We start from the raw sequence: 27,276 nt of genomic DNA, 5'->3' as shown, positions 1-27,276 counted from the left end.
ATACACATGGAAGTTTGTAACCCAGAGAGAGGCTTCAGTTCAGAGTAGGTTCCCACTAACAAGGTATGCCTTGACGTGGCTACTGGGCATATATTGAAATGGCCATTTTTGTATGCTAAATATCTAAATTGTTCCTAGATTTCTATAAACAGTAATGCATCTCTATATTCTAACATTCAATGTTTGCATGATTTAGTATTTCAAAGTGCAACTGTCCTTTTTTTGTGTTTCTCATCTATGGCGGATCCCCAAACCACAATTTGTCGATTGGCGATGCTGAAATCATTCTGCCTGCTCTCGTCAGATCGCAGTTGTTACGCAATTTGAGGTCTGGCACGTACCAGTGTGGGAGACTGGCTGGGAATCCCTGCTTCCATTGCCAAACCACAATGAGCCTTAAGGCCACTTTACACACAGCGCTATCGCTAGCGATGTCGCTGGTGAAAGTACCCGTCGGTTGTGCGTCACGGGCAAATCGCTGCCCGTGGCGCACAACATCGCTTACACCCGTCACACGGACTTACCTGCCTAGTGACGTCACTGTGGCCAGCGAACCGCCTGCTTTCTAAGGGGGCGGATCGTGCGGCGTCACAGCAACGTCTCTAAGCGACCGCCCAATAGAAGTGGAGGGACGGAGATGAGCGGCCGTAACATTCCGCCCACCTCCTTCCTTCCTCGTTGCCGGAGGACGCAGGTACGATGTAGTTTCTCGTTCCTGCGGTGTCGCACATAGCGATGTGTGCTTCTGCAGCAACGACAAACGACCTGCGTCCTGCAACGATATTTAGGATTAGAATGACGCGTCAACGATCAACGATAAGGTGTGTAATTTTGATAGTTAACGGTCGTTGCTAACGAGGCCGGATGTGCGTTACGAATTCCGTGACCCCAACGACATCTCGTTAGCGATGTCATTGCGTGTAAAGCCCGATTAAGTAATGTTGTAAAGAAAAGTCGGCCATAATTGCTCCAGAACCAAGTCAAAACAAAAAACCATGACTTCAAGGCAACGATGGCTCTACAATTTATTGAGTCATGGGGTGTACTAAATTTTTCATATACTACTTTTGCATTTTGATCTCATTTTTATACAAAAAATATAATAATGACGAGGATGTCATTTATCTCGTGTTCTTAAATCTGCCTAATTATAGAACCCTCTAAAAAAAAAAAAGGATCAGAATTTTTTTCATGTCCTGATACATAAAGAGCCATAAATTCAAAAAGGGGTGTACTTAATATTTTTCTCACGACAATGTGATCCCTACGTATCACACAAATTTAATTCCAGTCTGTTAAACGCATAGCAGCGGTATTGGTCCCTACATGTAAGAAGCCGGTTACCTTGGAAATTTCATTTCAGACATAACCTTACAATGGCTTCTTCTTGTTTACCTTCACAACACTTACGCTCTGAATAGACGTTCGGCAAACACTCTCGCAGTGACCCGAGTAGAGTTAACTTGGCGAAACGTTCTGATTATATTAATAAGAAAGGGTTCAATAATTCGTCGCTTCCTCTGAACGGGAGCCGCGCACCTATGAATGGAGGAAAACTTCAAACAAAGTGGAAGAAGGACTTGGGAGTTGTATGGACAGAAGGCCTTACGAGGTGTGCGGTGACCCACGCGCCATTCAGAGTTGTCATAGTACAGAGCTCCTCGTTCTCTAAAGAGTCTTAAATTAAAACAGCCATCGTGTTCAAAGTTAATAAATGCATATATAATAAAGATAATCTGGAGTTTAATACTGCAGCACGTCTCTCCTTGCTTGGCAAGTTCCAAGAGACGATACGTTGTCTTCTCTCCTTAATACGATTTGCTTTAGACACCCCCAGGAGAGGAGGGCTCGTCTGTTGGGTGTACGCCACGCCATGATTTATTTTTAATGCATTGCTTCCCGTGAATGATTATCCCGACATTGTATACACGACACTGTACAGACACCAACACGGTCAGGATGTACATCACATGCTCAGATACACGTCACAATAAGAGGATGGGGGGGGTGGCGGTGGACTTCCTATGACTTGGCACAATTTCAGTCCTGGGAATTCTGGAGTCGGACATGTGGAGACCCCCTCGGTCTCCGGTCAGATGTGCTTGATACTGTATTTCCCTTTTTGCAGCTGTGAAATGTACAGTTTAGACTTGCTGCCATCCGGTCTCTTAAACCAAACCTCGTCGCTGTTGATAGTGGTGATGACCGCGCTACAAGAGAAAAGGACACAGGTTATAGGTGGTCGGGATGACTCCAGACCAGGAGCAATAAGTGTCTGCGCCAGGCCACTTGTCATGTCCCCCGCCCCCCAAGAGTTCAAACACATGGCATTCGGTTGGAGCAATACCTTACGGCCATTAGTCGGATACCCCAATCTATAAGGTTGGTGTGATTTTTACAATATTTTGTCTTATATATTTTCCATGAGGTCCCTGAAAATAAGATATCACAAGTTGTACTGCTGTTGAGCTCCTCATGGATCAAACTATATACCGATGATACTCAGATCTACCTCTCTGGTCCAAATGTCACATCTCTGCTGTCCAGAATCCCGGAGTGTCTATCGGCCATATCCTCCCTTTTCTCCTCTCGCTTCCTAAAGCTCAATGTGGCCAAAACTGAACTAATCATCTTTCCTACGTCTCACCTACACTCTCTACCTGATCTATCACAATAAATAATATCATGCTCTCCCCAGTACCCAAAGTTCGGTGCCTCAGAGTGACATTTGTCTCTGCCTTGTCCCTCATACCACACATCCAATCCCTCACCACCTCCTGCCGTCTTCAACTCAACAACAAATTTTCTAGAATCCGTCCTTTCCTCAATTCTCAATCTACAAAAACGCTAGTGCATACCCTCAATCTCCCACCTTGATTACTGCAACATCCTCCTCTGTGGCCTCCCTGCTAACACGCTCGCCTCTCTCCAGTCCATCCTTAACTCTGCTGCCCGACTGATCCACCTCTCTCCTCAATACCACCCCGCTTCTCCCCTCTGCAAGTCCCTTCATTAGCTCCCAATCTTCCACCGTATCCAATTCAAATTACTAACACTGACCTACAAAGCCGTCCATAATATGTCTCCTCCGTATATCTCTGAACTAATCTCTCGCTACAGTCCAACACAACCTCCAGTCCCCCGAAGATCCCCTTTCCTCCTCTGTCATTCGCTCCTCATGCAACCGAATCCAAGACTTCTCCCGAGCATCCCCAGTCTTCTGGAATTCGCTGCATCAACACGTCAGACTATCTGCTACACTTGTAAGCTTCAAACAGAACTTGAAAACTCATCTGTTTATTGATGCCTATAATCTCTAATGACACCACTGCTTCACCACCACCACAGCTACTGCCCCACCACCATGCGGAGCTGCTTCCCGACCAACACCCCACCTACTGTCTCCTCTCAAATATCCTATAGAATGTAAGCCCACAAGGACAGGGCCCTCTTCCCCCCGTACTAGTCTGTGTACTGTAACTTGTATATGTATTCTGTATGTAACCCGTTCTCATGTACAGCACCAAAGAATTAATGGTGCTCTATAACTAAATAATAACTACAATCTGTAACATCAGGTCTTGTCCTTCACAACGTCCTGCAAGTAACATTGAGCAGGCTGCCTATGCCAGGTAGCTCACTTACAACAATGAGATTACATATATATACACACACACACACACACACACAAAATACATATACATACATATACATACATATACATACATATACATACATATACATACATATACATATACACATATACTGGATGTCTGGAGTGAGCAGATATTTATTTCTCCGCTGTGAAGAGTAGGAGTAGGAGGTAATGATGAGTTGGGTTTGGGTTAAGGTCTACATACATAATGATAATCAAAAATTGGGTTTCGTTTTAAAAAAAGGGGGTCATATAGTTAAAACAAGTTATCACCCATCTTGGACAGGTGATAATATGCAGATTAGTGAGGGTCTGACTGCGGAGACTGGCACAGATCGGCAGAATGGGGAATTTTTAACCCCGTTACAAAAAGGTGTGGCAGCATGGCCACCCAAACACTACAGCAGTCACTCTCTATGGTGCTGCAGGTAAAAACAAAGCACAATGCTCAATATTTCCATAGGGGTGAATGGACAGCGCACGAGTCACATATGTGCACTGCCGCCACATCCTAAAGGAAACAAGAATTCCACGCTCTCATCAGCACAGACTGTCTTTCATAATTGAGGTATCATTTATATTACCAGTTAAATGTTACATATTGCTTGGAGATGTAGGGGGGAATCTTACAGTTGGCAGCAAAAAGTTTTAGGCTATGTTCACACACTGCGTTTTTACCTGCGCTTTTGCTGCAGAAATTTCTCACGTCACGGATCGCAGGTGGCCCGAGACTGTCACTAGCGGTGAAGTCACGGGCTCCCGCTATAGTGCTGAGAACGCGGCGGGCATAGACGTCAGTAACAGCGCTGACGTCAGGAGTGTAGGAGATCGTCACAGCAGGTAAGGATCTCATCTAACCTCTCCTGCAGTGACCTGGGCTGAACCATTGATGTTAGCTCAGGTCACTGCACTACTCTCCCAGCCAATGGAGAACATTCTGTTCTTCACTGACTGGGACAGTGACTATGGTATGGATCATTGTGGGACCCCCTTACTGGATTACGCCGGACCCGGATTTGATTGTTCTTTTTAATAAAATGGTGAAAGAGGGAATGTTTTGGGGAGCGTTTTTAAAATAAAACTTTTTGTTGTCTATTTTTTTTTTCTTACTGACTGGGTTGGTGATGTCAAGTATCTGATAGATGCGTCACATCACTAACCCCATGGCTTGATGCCAGGTGACATTACACATCTGGTATCAACCCCATATATTACCCCCTTTGCCACCGCACCAGGGCAACGGGATGAGTTGGGGCAAAGCGCCAGGATTGGCACATCTAATGGATGCGCCACTTCTGGGGCGGCTGTAGCCTGCTATTTTTAGGCTGGGGAGCGTCTAATACCGATGGACCTCCCTAGTCTGAGAATACCAGACCACAGCTGTCAGCTTTACCTTGGCTGGTGATCCAATTTGGGGGGACCCCACGTTTTTTGTTTTAAATTATTTATTTAATGTAAAATAACAGCGTGGGGTGCCCTATGTTTTGGATTACCAGCCAAGGTAAAGCTGCCAGCTGTGGTCTGAAGGCTGCAGCCGTCTGCTTTACCCTAGCTGGCTACAAAAGATATGGGGGACCCCACATCGTTTTTTTTTTTTTTGTTTTTTTTTTTTAATCCGTCTATCAATCTATTATCTATATTTATTGCTGTTAAAGCATTGAAAAACGCAGGGACCAACCTGCAAAAGAAACGCACCAAAACGCGGTAAAAAGGCATGTGTTTTTCGGTGCGTTATTGGTACGTTTTTTTAACGCAGGTGCGCTAATCCTTTACTCAAGAAATTTCTTGAGAAAAATCCTTTCTAGTGCGCACATAGCCTTATTGTTACATTTGAACAGTGTACATTCTGAGCTTGCACTTCAGATATGATGACAGAAGAGAGACAGGCATATTGTTTATATGCTTATCCAACACAACATGGGTTGTAATTGAAATGTTAATATCAGACTATGTAATGATCTGTGTACCTGAGCAGCTCATATATATATGTGTATGTATATTTCATATATCATAAAATTATTAGGGATGATCGAATGCCTCAAATATTCGGCTTCGCGAATATCCGACGAATAGGTCGCCGCTATGCGAATATTCGATGCGCAGTGTAAGTCTATGGGAAGCCTGAATAGTTCCGAAAAGTTGTTATTCGGGTTTCCCATAGACTTACATTGCGCATCGAATATTCGCGAATAGCGGCGACCTAGCCGGCAAATAAATCGTGAATCCGAATATTTGAAGTATTCGATCATCCCTAAAATTTATAAAATATATATATATTTTAGCAATTTTCAATTAAACAAAAAAAAAAAAGTTCCCAGCTCTGCAGATGAGAGCGGGTTCCCACCATTGACCCCTCACTGATCAGTGACTTGTTTTACATTCACAATCTCTACGTCTCTAGTGTATATTAGTACCTGGTTGGGTATTCGTCTTTCTTATCAATGCAGATGGTCTGCCCTCGACCATACCACTCTCCATCATAATGCAGACGACCGTCCTCCGACCTGGCACTGTGCTGATGCTTTTCCATCTTTACTGTAACTGTAGGTAAGCAAAAATAAAAAAAGCTTTAGTACAGATTACTTTTTTCCTGCATGTAATCTGGAAGCAAAGAAAACAAAAAAGGACCGCATGAAAACAACCAAATCATATAACAAATAATAAACTTGTAAAATGTTACCGAAATTTACCAGTTTGGACTTTAAAATGAGCCTTTTAGAAATACCAGGGGTCGGCATTGCTACTTGCAGCTCCCCCACGCCACATATCTACCGTGTTTCCCCGAAAATAAGACCGTGGTCTTCTATTAGATTTTGTTCCGAAAATAGAACTTGGGCTTATTTTTGTGTTGTTCTTATTTTCGGGGAGCGTCTGTCCTCCGATGGGAGCAGAGATAGCTTTTGGCACATCACAAACTGCTCTGATACAGGCTAGGTCACATAGACGTGTGAATAAAGCCAAACTGGAATGTATCCGATCAAATGCCACGGAAAGCAATTTGTAAAAATGAACTAAAGCAGGATGGCATTTGGAAGGTTTGGGGGTTCACGCAAGATCACCAAAACGTTGCGGGATGACAACTGTTACCCCTTATATTATACAACATTGTTGAACCGGACATGAGGCTTCTTTGCAAGTAGTCTAACCCTACAACCTCGCAAAAAAAGTAGCATTAAAAGTGGTCGCTCTGGAGCCCCCCGGTTAATGCTGTGGTGCATAGAGGAAATATTGCACCAAAACTGGCCCTTACTTGTACATACCTTTACTACAATGGAGGAAATAGTGAAATAGATCATCCCAGATATTTTCTATGCGGTCTCCCACTATAAATCCATCAACAGAGCACAGAAGACCACAGACAGTGTCCATACAACCATGATTTGGAGCGATCTCCGGCTACTTACCGGCTTGGGCGTCCGTCCTCTGCAGATCAGGTGCTGCATGCCTGGACGCACTGTGAGGCAATGGGTCTCCTGCGGGAAACGTTACATTGTTTCATTACAGAACGACCAAAAGTTTAGCATAAATTAGTGTTTTCCTTTGCATTCAGCAATAGATATGCATGTCAGTCTCAAAAAAATATGGAGAAAAGGATTCATTCTAAACTCATTCACTCTTACTTACCTTCTGGTTTTACCCGATGAGGACCCAGCGTTGCCATGGCCTAACGTGGAGAAAATAATCACCCATTAATTGCAACTCACAATCCAAAAGCAAATAAACAAATCAGGGTTCATGTACACGATTGCGTGAGACCTAAAATTAAGTCAATTTATAACCAACTCCATTTCCATTGTGCAGCATTTTACGTTTCATTTTGTAAATATTGAACGTATCCATGTATGTGTTCACACAGGCAGGTTCTGTGCTAGTCAAATCCGCCATGGATTTAAAAAATAAAAAAAATCCAAAATATACACATATACACACATATATATATATATATATATATATATATATATATATATATATGTACACACACACACACACACACACACACACACACGTGCGTATACATACAGAACACATACATACACACATTTTATAACTATATAATTATATTTTATATAAATATTATACTGTATTATATTTCATGAAAGTAATCTAGACTGTGCATTTTTTTTCCAATTAATTAAAATACATGCTCTTAATTTCCAATTTCCCCTGGAACTGAGGCTGCTGTATTAGTCCCAGTTGCAGGGAGAGTGCAACCTCCTGGCTGCATAGCAGAACTGGCTGCTTCTCCTAGGACCCAGCAGCTAATGTTCCCTCACTACATTCAGTGATCACAAGAAAGTTGGATCCAGAGGAAAAAGCACAATCACTGCTTCCTAACCTGCATACACAAGGGCTGGATATACAGCAATAGGAAAAGGTAAACATGGTAATAAATCATTTATATAAGGGATTTTATACAAAAAATCCACAAAGAACCAGCGCTAGATGGGTTTTTTTATATATAATTTTATTAAGAAAATATTGCTTTGGTAATAAATCATGATTGTCTTCCCTGTGGGGAGTCTGGCTGTGTCTGACAGCTGTCTCTCCTCCCCACAGTTGAACTATAAACATCTGTACAGTCCACATTTGACTCTGCACTGACATTCTAAAATGTAACAGCAATGCAAGCTTCTTACACTGCACTGACATTTTAAAATGTCAGTGCAGAGTCAAATGTGGACCGCACAGATGTTTATAATCTATGGGAGTCCAAAAGTAGTTAAAAGATAGACACCTTTGAGGCCAATGTTTCAACCCCCCCCCCATTTCTATGAATGTATTTTTGGATAAAAATACTTTTGGCATTTGAGTTTTATTAAAAAGTTTGCACTGTTTGGCTTTCAAGAACTTTGTTTCCCTACACAATATTGGCTGCATGAGTGAACAGAAAATCAGTCAGTGAGTTTGTTTTCAGAGGGAGTTTGTAATATTATGTTGGTTTTTTTCCCCCCCGAGATTCTCCCAGGTGATTTAAGATAACCTCAAAATTGCGCTCAACATTCATGTGGTCTATGGTCATATATCGGCACAGATTATTTAATAACGAAAAAAGTTAAACTCCTTGTCACAATGTGCTCACTGACGGATTCGCAGTTTATTCATTCAGTAGTTACCAATGAGCATGGAGGTAAAAAATGCTTCTGAAAAGAGAAAAATCAATAGCAAAAATGATTTTTAGCCCAAAGTACAAGCAGGTCAGCATAAAATATACAAATAAAAATGGCCCCTGAATATGTTGACATCCTTTAAGTGTAAGGTTCTCCCTATTTCAGCACTGGCATTTTGCACACTGGTCTTTAACAATACTTAAGCGCTTTTTCTTTATAAATCTTCCCACTTGTCCCCACACTCAACATAGAGAAAAGCTGTATTCTTTCATTTACAGAATCTCACTTTTCTAATGGTCGTCCAGTCTTCAAGTATATCCAGGTCTTGTAACATGTAAACAATATATGGACGTGGGCACGTTAAGGACAGTGACGCAGACATATACTCATGTATACAATAGTTGGTGTATATCCTGCGCGGTTGACAATCATTCACATGATGAGATATTATTGAAAGAAAGGTGGTCTTTAGTCGATCAACGCATTTCGAACTCCACTGACGACTTCCAGATCTCAGACAACAATAGTTCTTTCTCTGTAAAACATGCAAACAATGTGTCTATATCATCCTTTCATACACATTGGATGGTTGGTCGGTCCTGTGAAAAATCCACAAATTCAGTCAATCCTCATTTACTACGTGGGAATGTGTCAGCAGGTTTTTGCTGTGTAATCTGACAGCAGCATGATGTAGGGGCAGAAACCCTTATTCCAGTGAGGTGTGACTTACTAGGCTTTATTGCTGTTTAAATAAAATCAGCAGGAGATTATCACTTCAGGACTAGGTGTCCTGTGCCTACTTTTCCAGCCATGCCCCCACCACTGATTGGCAGAAACCTACCAATTATGTGGTGGGGGCAGTGTTACCCAGAATGACCTAAACATGAGATCTAGTTCAGCATTGATAATCTCCTGCTGATAAAACACCAATTTTATTAAAACAGTAACACAGCCTAATAAGTGACACATCCCTAAAATTGGGGTCTAAGCCCCTACACATCATGCTGCTCTCAGGATTATACAGCAAAAAAAACCTGACGACAGATTCCTTTTTGAAACAAGATTCAGAAAACGGCAATCTATAATCTTCTGACCTGTTCATTCCTATTTTTAGGCTGTGAATATGTATTACAGAACAAAATGCAAAGCCCTCATTTAGAAATTCACTAAGCGGCCCTTCAACAAGATTGTTGGAAAAGACTTGTTCCCATAAGGCATAACCATTGGCTTTTATACAGCAGAAACTAATAAATGACTTAGCTCAACAATGCGCAGAGATGGATGTGCGTGGGCTCAGGACCCGCCGACTCTGCCCCCAATGTGACTCTTCTGCTTCTGAACGAAGCAGAGCTGCTGAGAAATAATAAGCTGGATGGTAGAAGCAGAGTGACTGAGAGGCCAGAGTTACTATAATTTACCAATAACCCTTTTAATGACTATAGTAAGGTCCCAAATATAAAAAGGTGGAGATGCAAGACCTGCCCTTACCAACTTCACAGTCATCCCGGTTCTACCTCCAAGAGGTTAATTAGGTGAAGCCTCAAATTATTATTGTGTCTATACCAAATCACTTAGCAAGGTTAAGGCTTCCTATATACATAAATTAAGTAGTGGAAATGACAGATTCTGACATTTTCAGCAGGCCTCCATTTTATCAAACTCTGAAAACCTGCTCAAAAAAGTCTGGACAGGTTAAATATTAAAAAAGAAAAATTTGAAGGGGAAAAAAAATGAATTAGTAAGACAAAGGAAAAAAACAATAGTGAGGAAAAAAGTAAAAGGGAGAAAAACAGTAAAAAAAAAAAAAAAAAAAAAAACTAGTAAGGCTGCTTTCACACATCAGTTTTTCGGCGTCAGGCACGATCCAATGAAAAAACTGATGCGACGGATCCGATGGAAAAATGGATCAGGTTTTTCCATCAGTTCCTTCAGTTTTTTGACGGATCCGTTGTGATACTGTGCTGTTTCTATTTGTCTTAGGGTACTTTCACACATCCGGATTTTTGCTCTGCGGCACAATACGGCGTTCTGCAGAAAAACCGCAACCGGCTTTTGTAACGCCGATTGCGGTTTTTTTTGCATTGACTTACATTAGTGCCGCATTGTGCCGCAGGGGCTTGCGTTCGGTCCGGTTTTTGCCGCATGCGGCAGATGTAGCCGATGCGGCGACCGGATCGAACGTTCCCTGCAACGTTTTTTGCTCCGGCAAAAAACACCGCATCGCGCCGCATCCGGCCGCTGCGGCGCATTTTTCAATGCATCCCTATGGAGGCCAGATGCGGCGCGATGCGGAAAAAACCGCATCCGGTCGCCGCATGCGGTATTTTCCACTGCGCATGCTCAGTAGCATGCCGCAACCGGAAAAAAACGGACCGGCCGCATGTAAAAACTTATGCAAAGGATGCGGTGTTTTCACCGCATCCGTTGCATAGTTTTCACAGCCGGATTGAGCCGCAGGGCTCAAACCGGATGTGTGAAAGTAGCCTCAGTTAAAACTGTTACTGTATTTTTCGGACTATAAGACGCACCGGACTATAAGACGCACCCTGGTTTTAGAGGAGGAAAATGGGAAAATAAAACTTTAAGCAAAAAATGTGGTCATGACACACTGTTATGGGGCGAGGATCTGCTGCTGACACTGTTATGGGGGTAATGTCCCCAAATTCTCTACTAAGGTACCCCATCCTGGTAATGATCCTCCTGCCTTGTATATGATCCTGCTATAAACCCCCATCCTGCTCCTATACCAGCATCCTGCTCATATTCCCCCATCCTGTTCATATACCCCGATCCTATTGATATACCCCGATCCTATTGGTATACCCCCCATCCATCCTGCTCATATTCCCCCATCCATCCTGTTCATATACTCCCATCCTGTTCATATACCCCCATACTGTTCATATACCCCCATCCTGCCTGTTCACATACCCCCATCCTGCCTGTTCACATACCCCCATCCTGCCTGCTCACATACCCCCATCCTGCCTGCTCACATACCCCCATCCTGCCTGCTCACATACCCCCATCCTGCCTGCTCACATACCCCCATCCTGCCTGCTCACATACCCCCATCCTGCCTGCTCACATACCCCCATCCTGCTCATATACCCCCCCATCCTGCTCACATACCCCCCCATCCTGCTCACATACCCCCCCCATCCTGCTCACATACCCCCCCCATCCTGCTCACATACCCCCCCCATCCTGCTCACATACCCCCCCCATCCTGCTCACATACCCCCCCCATCCTGCTCACATACCCCCCCCATCCTGCTCACATACCCCCCCCATCCTGCTCACATACCCCCCCCATCCTGCTCACATACCCCCCCCATCCTGCTCACATACCCCCCCCATCCTGCTCACATACCCCCCCCATCCTGCTCACATACCCCCCCCATCCTGCTCACATACCCCCCCCATCCTGCTCACATACCCCCCCCATCCTGCTCACATACCCCCCCCATCCTGCTCACATACCCCCCCATCCTGTTCACATACCCCCCCCATCCTGTTCACATACCCCCCCCATCCTGTTCACATACCCCCCCATCCTGTTCACATACCCCCCCATCCTGTTCACATACCCCCCCATCCTGTTCACATACCCCCCCATCCTGTTCACATACCCCCCCATCCTGTTCACATACCCCCCCATCCTGTTCACATACCCCCCCATCCTGTTCACATACCCCCCCATCCTGTTCACATACCCCCCCATCCTGTTCACATACCCCCCCATCCTGTTCACATACCCCCCCATCCTGTTCACATACCCCCCCATCCTGTTCACATACCCCCCCATCCTGTTCACATACCCCCCCATCCTGTTCACATACCCCCCCATCCTGTTCACATACCCCCCCATCCTGTTCACATACCCCCCCATCCTGTTCACATACCCCCCCATCCTGCCTGCTCATATACTCCCATCCTGCTATATGCCCCCCATCGTGCTCATATACCATCCTGGTATATGGCCTGTATCCTATAGCACAGAGAAAAAAAATAAACGTTTATACTCACCTTTTCCTCACTCCCTCCAGCACCGATCATCTTCCTCTCTGCGCCACTGACCTGTGTGTGTGGAGCCGTTCCCCTGCTGCATCGCGATGTCTTCCTGTCTGTGCCGATCAGCTGACCAGCTCAGCACAGATCAGCTGACCGGCACAGACAGGAAGACATCGCGTGCAGCAGGGGGGCGGCTCCACACACGGGGACGGGTGAGTGTACTGATTCACTGCACCCCGTGCTGGTAATGACGCGCGGGGGGCAGTGAATACAGCCGCACACGATCACTCCAGGCTGTAATTGCCAGGGGTGATCACGCGGCCGGCTCTTTGCTATGCGCGCGTCCCCGCTCGTCCTCCCGCCCACCTGTCAGTTCCGACTTCAGCGCTCATAGACGGGTGGGAGGATGGGCGTGCATATGTAATGAGCGGGCCCACGTGGTCACGGCAGGCGCTGCTGCTGCCTGCTCGTGCCCCCGATGACCCGCAGCACCCTCATTCCCAGCCGCAGCCCTATAGTCAGACCATAAGACGCACCCCCAACTTTCCCCCAACATTTGGGGGAAAAAAAAGTGCGTCTTATGGTCCGAAAAATACGGTATTTAATGTTTTTCATGCTTGTCTCTGCTGCCATCTACTGGTCAGACCTTTCGGCTCCTCTGTTTCTTTTGCCCAGCCCATGGGAGTGTCTGATGACCCTCTTACATCACATCCTGGGATGCTCAATTCCAAAGCAGAGTTTGTGAGAACAACATCCCATATTGGAGCTACTAGGAGCAAAGTCTTCTGACCACGTAGTAGCTTCAGAGGCAAGCATCACTGGAGAATTACAATGCCAAGTACTTGGATTACTGCACTCTGCATGTCCTAACCTTTGGAGAAAATGAAGGGAATTTTGTTACTTACCGTAAATTCCTTTTCTTCTAGCTCCTATTGGGAGACCCAGACGATTGGGTGTATAGCACTGCCTCCGGAGGCCACACAAAGCAATTACACTAAAAAGTGTAAGGCCCCTCCCCTTCTGGCTATACACCCCCAGTGGGATCACTGGCTCACCAGTTTTAGTGCAAAAGCAAGAAGGAGGAAAGCCAATAACTGGTTTAAACAAATTCACTCCGAGTAACATCGGAGAACTGAAAACCGTTCAACATGAACAACATGTGTACCCGCAAGAAACCAAAAATCCCGAAGGACAACAGGGCGGGTGCTGGGTCTCCCAATAGGAGCTAGAAGAAAAGGAATTTACGGTAAGTAACAAAATTCCCTTCTTCTTCGGCGCTCCATTGGGAGACCCAGACGATTGGGACGTCCAAAAGCTGTCCCTGGGTGGGTAAAGAATACCTCATGTTAGAGCTGCAAGACAGCCCTCCCCTATAGGGAGGCAACTGCCGCCTGCAGGACTCTTCTACCTAGGCTGGCGTCCGCCGAAGCATAGGTATGCACCTGATAATGTTTGGTGAAAGTGTGCAGACTCGACCAGGTAGCTGCCTGGCACACCTGTTGAGCCGTAGCCTGGTGTCGCAATGCCCAGGACGCACCCACGGCTCTGGTAGAATGGGCCTTCAGCCCTGATGGAACCGGAAGCCCAGCAGAACGGTAGGCTTCAAGAATTGGTTCTTTGATCCATCGAGCCAGGGTTGCCTTAGAAGCCTGCGACCCTTTGCGCTTACCAGCGACAAGGACAAAGAGTGCATCCGAACGGCGCAGTGGCGCCGTGCGGGAAATGTAGATTCTGAGTGCTCTCACCAGATCTAACAAATGTAAATCCTTCTCATACCGATGTACTGCATGAGGACAAAACGAAGGCAAAGAGATATCCTGATTAAGATGAAAGGAGGATACCACCTTCGGGAGAAACTCCTGAATGGGACGCAGCACTACCTTGTCCTGGTGGAAGACCAGGAAGGGAGCCTTGGAAGACAGCGCTGCTAGCTCAGACACTCTCCGAAGAGATGTGATCGCTACCAGAAAAGCCACTTTCTGTGAAAGTCTAGAAAATGAAACCTCCCTCAGAGGCTCGAAGGGCGGCTTCTGGAGGGCAACTAGTACTCTGTTCAGATCCCATGGATCTAACGGCCGCTTGTACGGGGGAACGATATGACAAACCCCCTGTAGGAACGTGCGCACCTTAGAGAGTCGTGCTAGACGCTTCTGAAAAAAGACGGATAGCGCCGAGACTTGCCCTTTAAGGGAGCCGAGCGACAAACCTTTTTCTAACCCTGATTGCAGGAAAGAAAGAAGGGTAGGTAATGCAAATGGCCAGGGAGAGACTCCCTGAGCAGAGCACCAGGATAAGAATATCCTCCACGTTCTGTGGTAGATCTTAGCAGACGTGGGCTTCCTAGCCTGTCTCATGGTGGCAACGACCCCTTGGGATAAGCCTGAAGACGCTAGTATCCAGGACTCAATGGCCACACAGTCAGGTTTAGGGCCGCAGAATTCCGATGGAAAAACGGCCCTTGGGACAGTAAGTCTGGTCGGTCTGGTAGTGCCCATGGTTGGCCGACCGTGAGATGCCACAGATCCGGATACCACGCCCTCCTCGGCCAGTCTGGAGCGACGAGTATGATGCGGCTGCAGTCGGATCTGATCTTGCGTAGCACTCTGGGCAAGAGTGCCAGAGGTGGAAACACATAAGGGAGCCGGAACTGCGACCAATCTTGCACTAGGGCGTCTGCTGCTAGAGCTCTTTGATCGCGAGACCGTGCCATGAAGGTTGGGACCTTGTTGTTGTGCCTGGACGCCATTAGGTCGACGTCCGGCCTTCCCCATCGGCGACAGATTTCCTGAAACACGTCCGGGTGAAGGGACCATTCCCCTGCGTCCATGCCCTGGCGACTGAGGAAGTCTGCTTCCCAGTTTTCTACGCCGGGGATGTGAACTGCTGATATGGTGGAGGCCGTGGCTTCCACCCACATCAGAATCCGCCGGACTTCCTGGAAGGCTTGCCGACTGCGTGTCCCCCCTTGGTGGTTGATGTATGCCACCGCTGTGGAGTTGTCCGACTGAATTCGGATCTGCCTCCCTGCCAGCCACTGCTGGAAGGCTAGTAGGGCAAGAAACACTGCTCTGATTTCCAGAACATTGATCTGAAGGATGGACTCCTGCTGAGTCCACGTACCCTGAGCCCTGTGGTGAAGAAACACTGCTCCCCACCCTGACAGACTCGCGTCTGTCGTGACCACCGCCCAGGACGGTGGTAGGAAGGATCTTCCCTGTGATAATGAGGTGGGAAGAAGCCACCACTGCAGGGAGTCCTTGGCCGTCTGGGAAAGGGAGACTTTCCTGTCCAGGGATGTTGACTTCCCGTCCCATTGGCGGAGGATGTCCCATTGAAGTGGACGCAGATGAAACTGCGCAAACGGAACCGCCTCCATTGCTGCCACCATCTTCCCGAGGAAGTGCATGAGGCGTCTTAAGGAGTGCGACTGACTTTGAAGGAGAGTCTGCACCCCAGTCTGTAGAGACCGCTGCTTGTCCAGCGGAAGCTTCACTATCGCTGAGAGAGTATGAAACTCCATGCCAAGATACGTTAGTGATTGGGTCGGTGACAGATTTGACTTTGGGAAGTTGATGATCCACCCGAACGCCTGGAGAGTCTCCAGTGCAAAATTCAGGCTGAGTTGGCATGCCTCCTGAGAGGGTGCCTTGACCAGCAGATCGTCCAAATAAGGGATCACAGAGTGTCCGTGAGAGTGCAAGACTGCTACCACTGCTGCCATGATCTTGGTGAACACCCGAGGGGCTGTCGCCAGACCAAATGGCAGAGCCACGAACTGAAGATGGTCGTCTCCTATCACGAAGCGTAGAAAGCGTTGGTGCTCCGTAGCAATCGGCACGTGGAGATAAGCATCTTTGATGTCTATTGATGCTAGGAAATCTCCTTGGGACATTGAGGCAACGACTGAGCGGAGGGATTCCATCCGGAACCGCCTGGCGTTCACATGCTTGTTGAGCAGTTTTAGGTCCAGAACAGGACGGAAGGAGCCATCCTTTTTTGGAACCACAAAGAGATTGGAGTAAAATCCTCGCCCTCATTCCTGAGGGGGGACAGGGATCACGACTCCTTCTGCTCTTAGAGAGTCCACCGCCTGCAGCAGGGCATCTGCTCGGTTGGGGTGTGGGGAGGTTCTGAAGAACCGAAGTGGAGGCCGAGAACTGAACTCGATTCTGTACCCGCGAGACAAAATGTCTGTTACCCACCGGTCTTTGACCTGTGACAGCCAAATGTCGCAAAAGCGGGAGAGCCTGCCACCGACCGAGGATGCGGAGGGAGGAGGCCGACAGTCATGAGGTAGCCGCCTTGGAAGCGGTTCCTCCATTTGCCTTCCTGGGGCGTGAGTGAGCCCGCCAGGAATCTGAGCTGCCTTGTCCTTTCTGAGTCCCTTTGGACGAGGAGAATTGGGCCTTGCCCGAGCCTCGAAAGGACCGAAACCTCGACTGCCACTTTTTCTGTTGAGGTTTACTTGCTCTGGGCTGTGGTAAGGAAGAGTCCTTACCCTTGGACTGTTTTATGATTTCAGCCAATGGCTCACCAAACAGTCTGTCTCTGGATAATGGCAAGCTGGTTAAGCATTTTTTGGAACCAGCATCTGCTTTCCAGTCCTTTAACCATAATGCTCTGCGCAAAACCACAGAATTGGCGGCCGCCATAGAGGTACGGCTCGTAGATTCTAGGACAGCATTGATAGCATAGGTCGCAAACGCAGACATTTGCGACGTTAGGGACGCCACCTGCGGTACTGCTGGATGCATGATAGCATCCACCTGTGCTAAACCAGCTGAAATAGCTTGGAGTGCCCACACGGCCGCGAATGCTGGAGCAAACGACGCGCCGATAGCTTCATAGACAGATTTCAACCAAAGGTCCATCTGTCTGTCGTTGGCATCTTTAAGTGAAGCGCCATCCTCTACTGCGACTATGGATCTAGCCGCAAGCTTGGAAATTGGGGGATCCACTTTTGGACACTGGGTCCAGCGTTTGGCCACTTCAGCGGGAAAAGGATAACGGGTATCCTTAGAACGTTTAGAGAAACGCTTGTCTGGATGAGCGTCGTGCTTCTGGATAGATTCTCTGAAGTCAGAGTGGTCCAAAAAAGCACTTAGTTTACGCTTGGGATACAGGAAATGGAACTTCTCCTGCTGTGCAGCTGCCTCCTCTGCTGAAGGGGCTGGGGGAGAAATATCCAACAGTCTGTTAATTGCCGATATAAGGTCATTAACCATGGCGTCACCATCAGGGGCATCCAGATTGAGAGGGGCCTCAGGATCAGAATCCTGAGCACCGTCCTCAGTCTCATCACAGAGAGACTCTTCTCGCTGAGACCCTGAGCAGTGAGATGACGTCGAGGGTCTTTCCCAGCGAGCTCGCTTAGGCTGCCTGGGACTGTCATCTGAGTCAGAGACTTCAGCCTGTGATGCTTGAGACCCCCCTGAAGTACGGATTAGATCCAACTGAGGGGGACCGGAGAGCATAGACACAGCAGTGTCCATGGTCTGAGTAACTGGCCTGGCCTGCAAGGTCTCCAGGATTTTTGTCATAGTCACAGACATTTTTTCAGCAAACACTGCAAAGTCTGTCCCCGTCACCGGGGCAGGGTTCGCAGGCGACTCTGCCTGGGCTACCACCACAATAGGCTCTGGCTGACGAAGTGCCACTGGGACTGAACATTGCACACAATGTGAGTCATTGGAGCCTGCCGGTAGATTAGCCCCACATGCTGTACAAACAGTGTACACAGCCCGTGCCTTGGCAGCCTTGCGTTTTGCGGATGACATGTTGCTGCCTCCTCAGCGCCGTACAGGGTGTCCAGCCAAGAAGCGACCTTACAGTGCACTATATAAAAATATATATATATTATATATATATATATATATATATATATATATATATATATATATATATATATATATATATATATGGTACCCAGAAAAAGTACACTAATATAGCACTGAGGCACTAGAGGGGCCAGCACTACTGTGCTGCTTACCGCCCGCTTAGGAGCGGTGTGTGGTCGCCAGAAGTCCGTCCAGTCTGGGTCTCCCAGAGCCTGCTGCCCTTCCCCAGCCAGACCGCATGTATAATGGCTGCCGGCGTCCTTGTGGAGAGGGGGGGGCGGGCCCTGGGCGTACACCGACGAAGAGCGGGAAGTCTGCTTCCCCCTGTGCCTAGTGAGAGGGCTGGAGCATGTAAATAAGGCTCCAGCCCTCGGCGCTGCCGATTACACAGCGCCTCTCCCCTACCGTGATTGACAGGGTGGGGGCGGGAACGAAGCGGCGCTAGGCCGCAGAAGCCGGGGGCTATAGTTAGAAGCGCCGCCGCCGTAAAAGCGCGGTCGGCGCAAAGCCCCCGGCGCACTACAAGTCGCAGCTGCGCCGCCGCTCCAGGAGCGGTCGGCGCAGCAGTTCCCAACATATCACGTCACTCAGCAAAGCTGCAGTGACCTAACCCCAGCGCACAGCGCTACTGTCCCCGGCGCACTACAACGCTCAGCAAGCCCTGAGAGTGTCCGTGCCTGCCGGGGACACAGAGTACCTGAAAGCTGCAGGGCCTTGTCCCTGAACGGCACTCCCGCTCCAAATCCAGCAGGTTCTCTGGGTCTGTGGATGGAGCCCGGCCCCAGGGCTTGGGGGCCGGTAAGATCCCACTTCCACAGAGCCCTCCAGGGGATGTGGAAGGAAAACAGCATGTGGGCTCCAGCCTCCGTACCAGCAATAGGTACCTCAACCTTACAAGCACCACCACGGGTGAGAAGGGAGCATGCTGGGGGCCCCATATGGGCCCTCTTTTCTTCCATCCGATATAGTCAGCAGCTACTGCTGACTACAAACAGTGGAGCTATGCGTGGATGTCTGACCTCCTTCGCACAAAGCCGAAAACTGGTGAGCCAGTGATCCCACTGGGGGTGTATAGCCAGAAGGGGAGGGGCCTTACACTTTTTAGTGTAATTGCTTTGTGTGGCCTCCGGAGGCAGTGCTATACACCCAATCGTCTGGGTCTCCCAATGGAGCGCCGAAGAAAAACCACCATTGTTTCATCTCAGCATGTGCATGTTTTCACTCTGGAGTGCTCAAGGTCCTGTCTGCCCCACCTATAGGAAAAACGAAGGTAAGACTCTGACAACCTCTCACAACTACGCACCTTCCATCACCTTTAAGTGGGGACAGAACAGTCAGAAGACTGCTTAAGAGCTCAATACCCCGGCTACAGATCCCTAAGAACCCTGTAACTTCCCATGTAATCTGCCTAGCAACAAGCCTTGTGCACTAGTCTGCCTGCACAGTGCATGCCTGGACAAGCCTAAGGGGAAGCTCTCCCATCTGCCACATCCTATATCACCTCTGCTTGCATTGTAAAGGGACAGTTTATGCACCTGCCGTTTCTCTCTTGCTATACTCCTTCTATAGACTTGCAGTACATTATACCCCATTTCTGCACATCACTGCACTGCGAACCCCAAGTTTTACTAAAGACACCTTGGGAATCTCATCAGGGAGTCCTTGCAGAGCTGCACAACGATTTTTGGACCCCTATTCAAAAGTCAAGTTTCTTAAAGAGACAGTACACCTTAAATCAAAATGGCCGAAAAAGACCTTTGACAGTTCCCCACTGCTGAAACAGAGCAAATACAATCTGATACTGTCCATTATGAAGCCCACGAGGCAGAGCCCACGCTTTCAGCAGACCAAGTTGTCCGACCGAAGCGCTCTTCCAAACCCACAATAAAGGCCACTGAAAACTATCACACTATGAAAGATGAGCTATGTGAACACCTGGAAGAACAGTGGGAACGAGTCACCTATTACATGTCAAGACTTGAATCCTCATCAGGTGATGCCGCATGCTTACAAGCCGCTCTGGAACGGCTGAACACAGCTCATGAAAGATACAAGAGACTGTCAACAAGGTACATTACCTTTCTAAAAGACTCTAAAATTGATGAAGCTCTTTCAGACCTTAGCAAGGCAGAAGAGGTAGACAAGGAAAGAGATGCCAAGGTGCAAGATGCCATAGACAAGGCCGAACACCGTATCTCTCACCAGCAAGAAACCAGATCACACCGATCAACCTCATATAGACGTTCTTCTCGGTCATCCGGGTCATCATCCTCAACAAGCTCAGCCCTGAGCGACAGGATACTAGAGGCCCGCATAAGAGCAGAGGAATCCAAGGTGAGACGTTCCTTCACAGAAAGAGAAGTAGAGGAAGAAGCCAAAAGGACAGAAGCAGAAGCCCTTGCAAGAGCAGAAGCCGCTAAAGCAGAAGCCCTTGCAAAATCAAAAGCTGCTAAAGCGGAAGCCAAAAGGGCAGAAGCAGAAGCCCTTGCAAAAGCAGAAGCCGCTAAAGCAGAAGCCCATGCAAAAGCAGAAGCTGCTAAAGCGGAAGCCAAAAGGGCAGAAGCGGAGGCTCGGATAAAGATTATTCGGTCACAGATGGAAGAGGAAGTTGCGCTAGCTAAAGTGAGACTACTTGAGCAAGCATTGATCCAAGGTCCTGATCCAGCTGACTCGCGACCACTGGAAGCAGACAATCCAGTTGATCGCACAAGAGACTATGTACTGAATCAGTTACCTGTAGCAACCCCGGTTTGCAGTACCGTCCAAGCCGACAACACCGAAACCTCCAACTTACCTCTACCAGTGCCAGTACCACCTAAAGCACCCGAGCAAATTAATAACAGTCACCAAGAGGTGCCATCTCAAACACAGTCACCACGGCAAGATGGCAACCAAGTGTTTCCTGACCCACTTCCACAGCTCAAGCAGCGGTCATCAGAATCTACAGAGGCTAAACCACAGCTCAACCCTGCAGCAACGTCATTTTACCCGGGAACATCTCATTCATTCGAGCCAGGCAGCCCATACGCCCCAGGGGCATCACGAGTCGTCGTGGCAACAAGTGGTGAGAAATCAGATATGTCTGAGTTTGCCAGGTTCATAGTGAGCAGAGAGCTAATCAACACTAGTCTCACGAAATTTGATGATCGTGCAGAGAGCTACAGGGCCTGGAAAGCAACTTTCAAGCCAGCCATCGCCAATCTCAACTTCACTGCGGAACAGGAGCTCGACCTCCTGATCAAGTGGTTGGGCCCAGGCTCTACAAAACGTATCAAGAGCCTCAGAACCGTCTATGTGGGACAAGCAGAAGCAGGTCTCGCTGCTGCATGGCAGAGACTGGAACGCACCTTTGGCAGCGCAGAAGCAATAGAGAAAGCCCTATTCAAGAGACTGCAGGACATCCCAAAGATCAACCTTAAAGAAGTCCACAAGCTTCAAGACCTAAGTGATCTGCTCATGGAGCTGGAGCTCGCCAAAAGAGATCCTCGTCTGTCTGGGCTGTGCTACCTGGATACAGCCCATGGAGTGAACCCAATCGTGCTGAAGCTGCCATACAGTCTGCAGGAGAAATGGGCAACGTCAGTCTCAAGGTACAAAAGAATGAATGACGTCACCTTTCCCCCATTTATTCAGTTCTGCAAGTTCATTGACGAGCAGGCCCAGATGAGGAACGACCCCAGCCTCGACTTCCTAGAGTTCAACACTTCGGCAGCCGCAACATCATCATCAAGGTATGAAGGTGCCATACACAAACGCAGAGACATTAAGAACACTGAGTGTCAGGAAGACTGAGCTACCATCACCTGCAGCACGCACAGATAAACAGAACACCATCTCATCACGAGATAAGTCTTTCAATCAAGAATGTCCCATCCATAAAAAAACCGCATTCACTGAACAAGTGCAGAGGGTTTAGATCCAAAACCCTACAAGAGCGCAAGAAAGTCCTCACAGAGCATGGGATCTGTTTCAAATGCTGCGCATCACTTGAGCACATGGCCAAGGACTGTAAATCCATCGTCAAGTGTGAGGAGTGTCATAGTTACATTACATAGTTACTTAGGTTGAAAAAAGCCCTCTGTCCATCTAGTTCAACCTTCCTCCACCAGTTCTACATTTAGTCACTAAGTCATTTATAACCAACAATGTTGTGTGCACTGAGGAAATCATCCAGCCCTGATATAAAAGCTGTTATAGTGTCTGCCATTACTACCTCTTGTGGTCGGCATTCCACAGTCTGACCGCTCTAACTGTAAAGAACCCTTTCCTATTTAGCTGCCGGAATCGCTTTTCTTCCACTCGCAGTGAGTGCCCCCTGGTCCTTAGTACTGTCTTTGGAAGAAATAAGTCATGTGCCAGTCCTTTATATTGACCACACATGTATTTATACAAATAAATGAGATCTCCTCTGAGACGTCTTTTTTCTAAGCTAAACATATCTAACTTTTTCAACCTGTCATCATATGGGAGGCCTCCATTCCTCATCATACGGGCGGACTTCATTCCTCATCATATGGGCAGCCTCCATTCCTCCTCATACGGGCGGCCTCCATTCCTCCTCATACGGGCGGCCTCCATTCCTTGTAGTAGTCTAGTTGCTGCCTTTGAACTAACTTCTGAATGTCCTTTTTAAAATGTGGAGCCCAAAACTGAATCCCATATTCCAGATGTGGCCTTACAAGTGATTTATAGAGGGGTAACAATACGTTGGGATCACGGGATCTAATCTCTCTTTTTATACACCCTAGAATCTTGTTTGCTTTAGCAGCTGCTGCTTGACATTGAGTGCTGCTGCTCAGCTTATTTGTAATGAGAATACCCAAGTCCTTCTCCTGTTCTGTAGTCCCGAGTTTACTTCCATTTAATGTATATGCAGTTATAGGATTACTCCGTCCTAGGTGCATTACTTTACATTTATCAACATTAAATCTCATTTGCCAAGTATCTGCCCATTCTGACATCTTATCCAGATCTTTTTGTAATATTGTACTATCAAGGTCAGTTTTTAATATCCTACATAGTTTGGTGTCATCAGCAAAGACTGACACTTTACTATCAATCCCATCCACAAGGTCATTAATAAAGAGATTAAAAAGAATCGGTCCAAGCACAGATCCCTGCGGTCCCCACTGCTGACTATAGCCCATTTAGAGAATGTACCATTTATGACTACTCTGTGTTTCCTATCTTTTAGCCAATTCCTTACCCAGTTGCATATAGTTTCCCCTAGTCCTTGCTTCTGGAGCTTTAGTATAAGGCTATTATGTGGTACAGTATCAAGTGAAAAACACGTTTCAGCCATGCACCGAACCCAACTAGCTAGAGACACACCGGCTGCAGTCACCACCACTCCCACTCCAAGTCATGGCGGGGAGCCCAAGAATCAGACTGATACCACCACAGCCGTCTCCTGATCATGCTCAGAGGTATGTGGAGAGGGCCAAACACAGAAATGTTGTGCCTGAATATGCCTCATCAAGGTTTATCCCGAGGGACATCCAGAAAAGGCAATGAAGGTGTATGCCATCATAGACGACCAAAGCAACCGGTCCCTGGCAGGAACCAAATTCTTTGAAGCCTTCGGAATTAATGGACCATCAGAACCCTACACCTTGAACACCTGCTCGGGTCGCATAGAGACTAGCGGCAGAAGAGCCCAGGGATTCATTGCTTCTCCTATCAATGGGAAGACTGAAATACCTCTACCAACGCTTGTTGAATGTGACCAAATACCCAGCCACAGGAATGAAATTCCTACCCCAGAAGCTGCATTTCATCAACCACACCTAAGACACCTCGCTAGTGTTATCCCACCTCTGGACAATAACGCAGAGATTCTACTCCTGCTTGGCAGAGACAATCTAAGGGTACACAAGGTGCGACATCAGTGTAATGGGCCTGACTATGCACCATACGCCCAGAGACTGGACTTGGGATGGGTAGTCATAGGAAATGCGTGCGTTGATCGATCAGAAATTGACTCCTTCAAGACTTATGTGCATGGAGATGGGCGCACAACCTGCTTAAAGCCATGTCCTCATCACTATGGAGTGAAAGAGAAGTCTCCAGACACAATACAGCTACCCGACATCGCTTCTTCTCTGCATATCGACAACTTGGGAAGATCAGTCTTTCACACAACCAAGGACGACGATAAAGTAGCCTTATCAGTAGAGGACAGAGAATTCATTGGAATAATGGACTGTGAGTTTTCTAAAGACAAAACCAACCACTGGGTCTCTCCATTACCCTTCCGATCTACCAGGGTAAGACTCCCAAACAACCGAGCTCAAGCTCAGACCTCAGACCAGATTTAACTCTCTTCAGCGTTCCATGAACAGCAAGCCTGCAATGAGAGAACATAGCGTCGCCTTTATGGACAAGGAAGTCTGCAACAACCTAGCAGAACCTGTACCAGCTGAACTGAATCCAGCAGATCACGCAGCTAGACCTATGTCTATAAGTTCTTTTGCTAACTCTTCTTGGCTTACAGGTCCAGAGTTCCTGCTGAGACAGTCAGAAGAAGGTGTCCAGGAAGCCTTCAGCATCCTAGATCCAGACAACGATCCAGATGTCCGAGCTGAAGTCAATACCCTGGCCACCAGTGCAGAAAAAACTTCCAACTTCGGTTGCCAACGTTTTGAACGTTTCTCCAGCTGGATGAGGCTCGTCAGGACTGTCGCTAGGTTAGTGCACATCGCCAGATGCTGTCGTACTGACCTTAAAAACAAAGACTGTCATCGCTGGCATGCCTGCCACAAAGCCCTTTCTGCTGAGGACATCTCCCATAGCGAGTCCCTCATAATACGCCACCTCCAACAGAGTGAATTCGCCATAGAATGGAAGTGTTTATACAACAAACAGCAGATTCCATTAAGAAGTTCTCTCGCCAATTTAAACCCAGTCATCGACAGTTTCGGCTTACTGAGAGTTGGTGGTCGTTTAAATCAGGCTCATCTTGGAGTTGCAGAACAAAATCCTCTCATCATTCCCAACAAACACCATGTTACAGTCTTGCTGATCCGACACCACCATGAAAAGACTGAACACCAAGGCAGGAAAATTACAGAAGGTGCTTTACGGTCTGCAGGCCTCTGGATTATTGGAATGAAGAGACGTGTAGCACGAATACTACACGATTGTGTGCACTGTCGTAAAGCGAGAGGAAAACAACTGTACCAGCAAATGGCTGACTTGCCTACAGACAGACTTTCCACAGAGCCACCTTTCACCTACGTTAGCCTAGACGTTTTCGGACCATGGATGGTGTCCACACGCAGAACTCGGAGGCCAAGCAAACAGCAAGCGGTGGGCTGTGTTATTCACCTGCATGAGTGTTCGAGCTGTTCACATTGAGGTGTTAGAGTCCATGGATACCTCCAGCCTAATCAACGCCTTGAGAAGGTTCCTTGCCATCAGAGGACCAGTGAAACAGCTGAGGTCTGACCGTGGAAGCAACTTCGTCGGTGCATGTAGAGAACTGAACATCGACACCAAACCTATCCAAGATCAGCTGGCAGAGAAAGGTTGCACCTGGATCTTCAATCCCCCTCACAGTTCTCACATGGGAGGCTCCTGGGAGAGGATGATCGTGATTTCACGCAACATCTTGAACTCCATGCTAATGGACGTCAATTCCTCAAGACTCACACATGAGACTCTAGTCACTCTTTTAGCTGAAGTCTCAGCCATTATCAATTCAAGACCCCTTGTGCCGGTGACCATGGATCCAGAAACACCAACCATATTAACTCCTACTATTCTCATTACCCAAAAAACTGACAACGCGGTAATGTCCAGCGGAGAGTTCACCCACGCGAACACTTATCAAAAACACTGGAAACGGGTTCAATACTTGGCTGACTACTTCTGGAACCGATGGAGGAAGGAATACCTCACCATTCTTCAAGGAAGAAAGAAGTGGCGACATCCCAAGCCGAACCTCAAGGAAGGAGACCTAGTCCTCATGAAAGATCAGACCACAGAAAGGACTGACTGGCCTATGGGACTAATTACTAGGATACTGCCTAGTCAGGACGGCAATGTTCGGAAGGTGGAGCTAAAGGTCATCAGGAAAGGTGAGACGAAGACCTTTGCAAGGCCAATCCACGAACTTGTTCTGCTTTTGCCCATAGAGAGCGTCCCTACAGGATGAACGCTACCGGACCTGAACTTTGAGCCATCCTTCTTGTTTTGGACTCAATTGAGCTTGTTTTTGCATTTAACATGACTTTCCTTTCAGGTTGTATTATGGACTCAATAGTGAAATCCCCAAAGTGAATTTCAGACGGGGAGTGTGCTGTTTCTATTTGTCTTAGTTAAAACTGTTATTTAATGTTTTTCATGCTTGTCTCTGCTGCCATCTACTGGTCAGACCTTTCGGCTCCTCTGTTTCTTTTGTCCAGCCCATGGGAGTGTCTGATGACCCTCTTGCATCACATCCTGGGATGCTCATTTCCAAAGCAGAGTTTGTGAGAACAACATCCCATATTGGATTGGAGCTACTAGGAGCAAAGTCTTCCTACCACGTAGTAGCTACAGAGGCAAGCATCGCAGGAGAATTACAATGCCAAGTACTTGGATTACTGCACTCTGCATGTCCTAACCTTTGGAGAAAATAAACCACCATTGTTTCATCTCGGCATGTGCATGTTTTCACTCT

At 47.4% G+C, this 27,276-nt stretch overlaps 1 protein-coding gene across 1 annotated transcript in view; it reads right to left on the bottom strand.

Annotated features, from left to right (window-relative positions):
* Positions 1-273: 273 nt before the first annotated feature.
* The window catches only part of BRMS1L (BRMS1 like transcriptional repressor), a 65,009-nt gene continuing 38,006 nt past the window's right edge, over positions 274-27,276 (bottom strand). Inside the window, exons 7-11 of the mRNA XM_075329491.1 lie at positions 9,050-9,114; positions 7,280-7,319; positions 7,060-7,128; positions 6,070-6,196; positions 274-2,210 (exon numbers count right to left, since the gene is read on the bottom strand). Coding sequence (XP_075185606.1) covers positions 2,093-2,210; positions 6,070-6,196; positions 7,060-7,128; positions 7,280-7,319; positions 9,050-9,114 — 419 coding nt within the window. The 3' untranslated portion in view covers positions 274-2,092. The remainder of the gene's footprint in view (positions 2,211-6,069; positions 6,197-7,059; positions 7,129-7,279; positions 7,320-9,049; positions 9,115-27,276) is intronic.

This window comes from Anomaloglossus baeobatrachus, chromosome 12, assembly GCF_048569485.1.
Source record: "Anomaloglossus baeobatrachus isolate aAnoBae1 chromosome 12, aAnoBae1.hap1, whole genome shotgun sequence".
Lineage (NCBI taxonomy): Eukaryota > Metazoa > Chordata > Amphibia > Anura > Aromobatidae > Anomaloglossus > Anomaloglossus baeobatrachus.
Note: the sequence above shows the minus strand (reverse complement) of the source record. Positions and strands in the feature narration are given on the sequence as shown.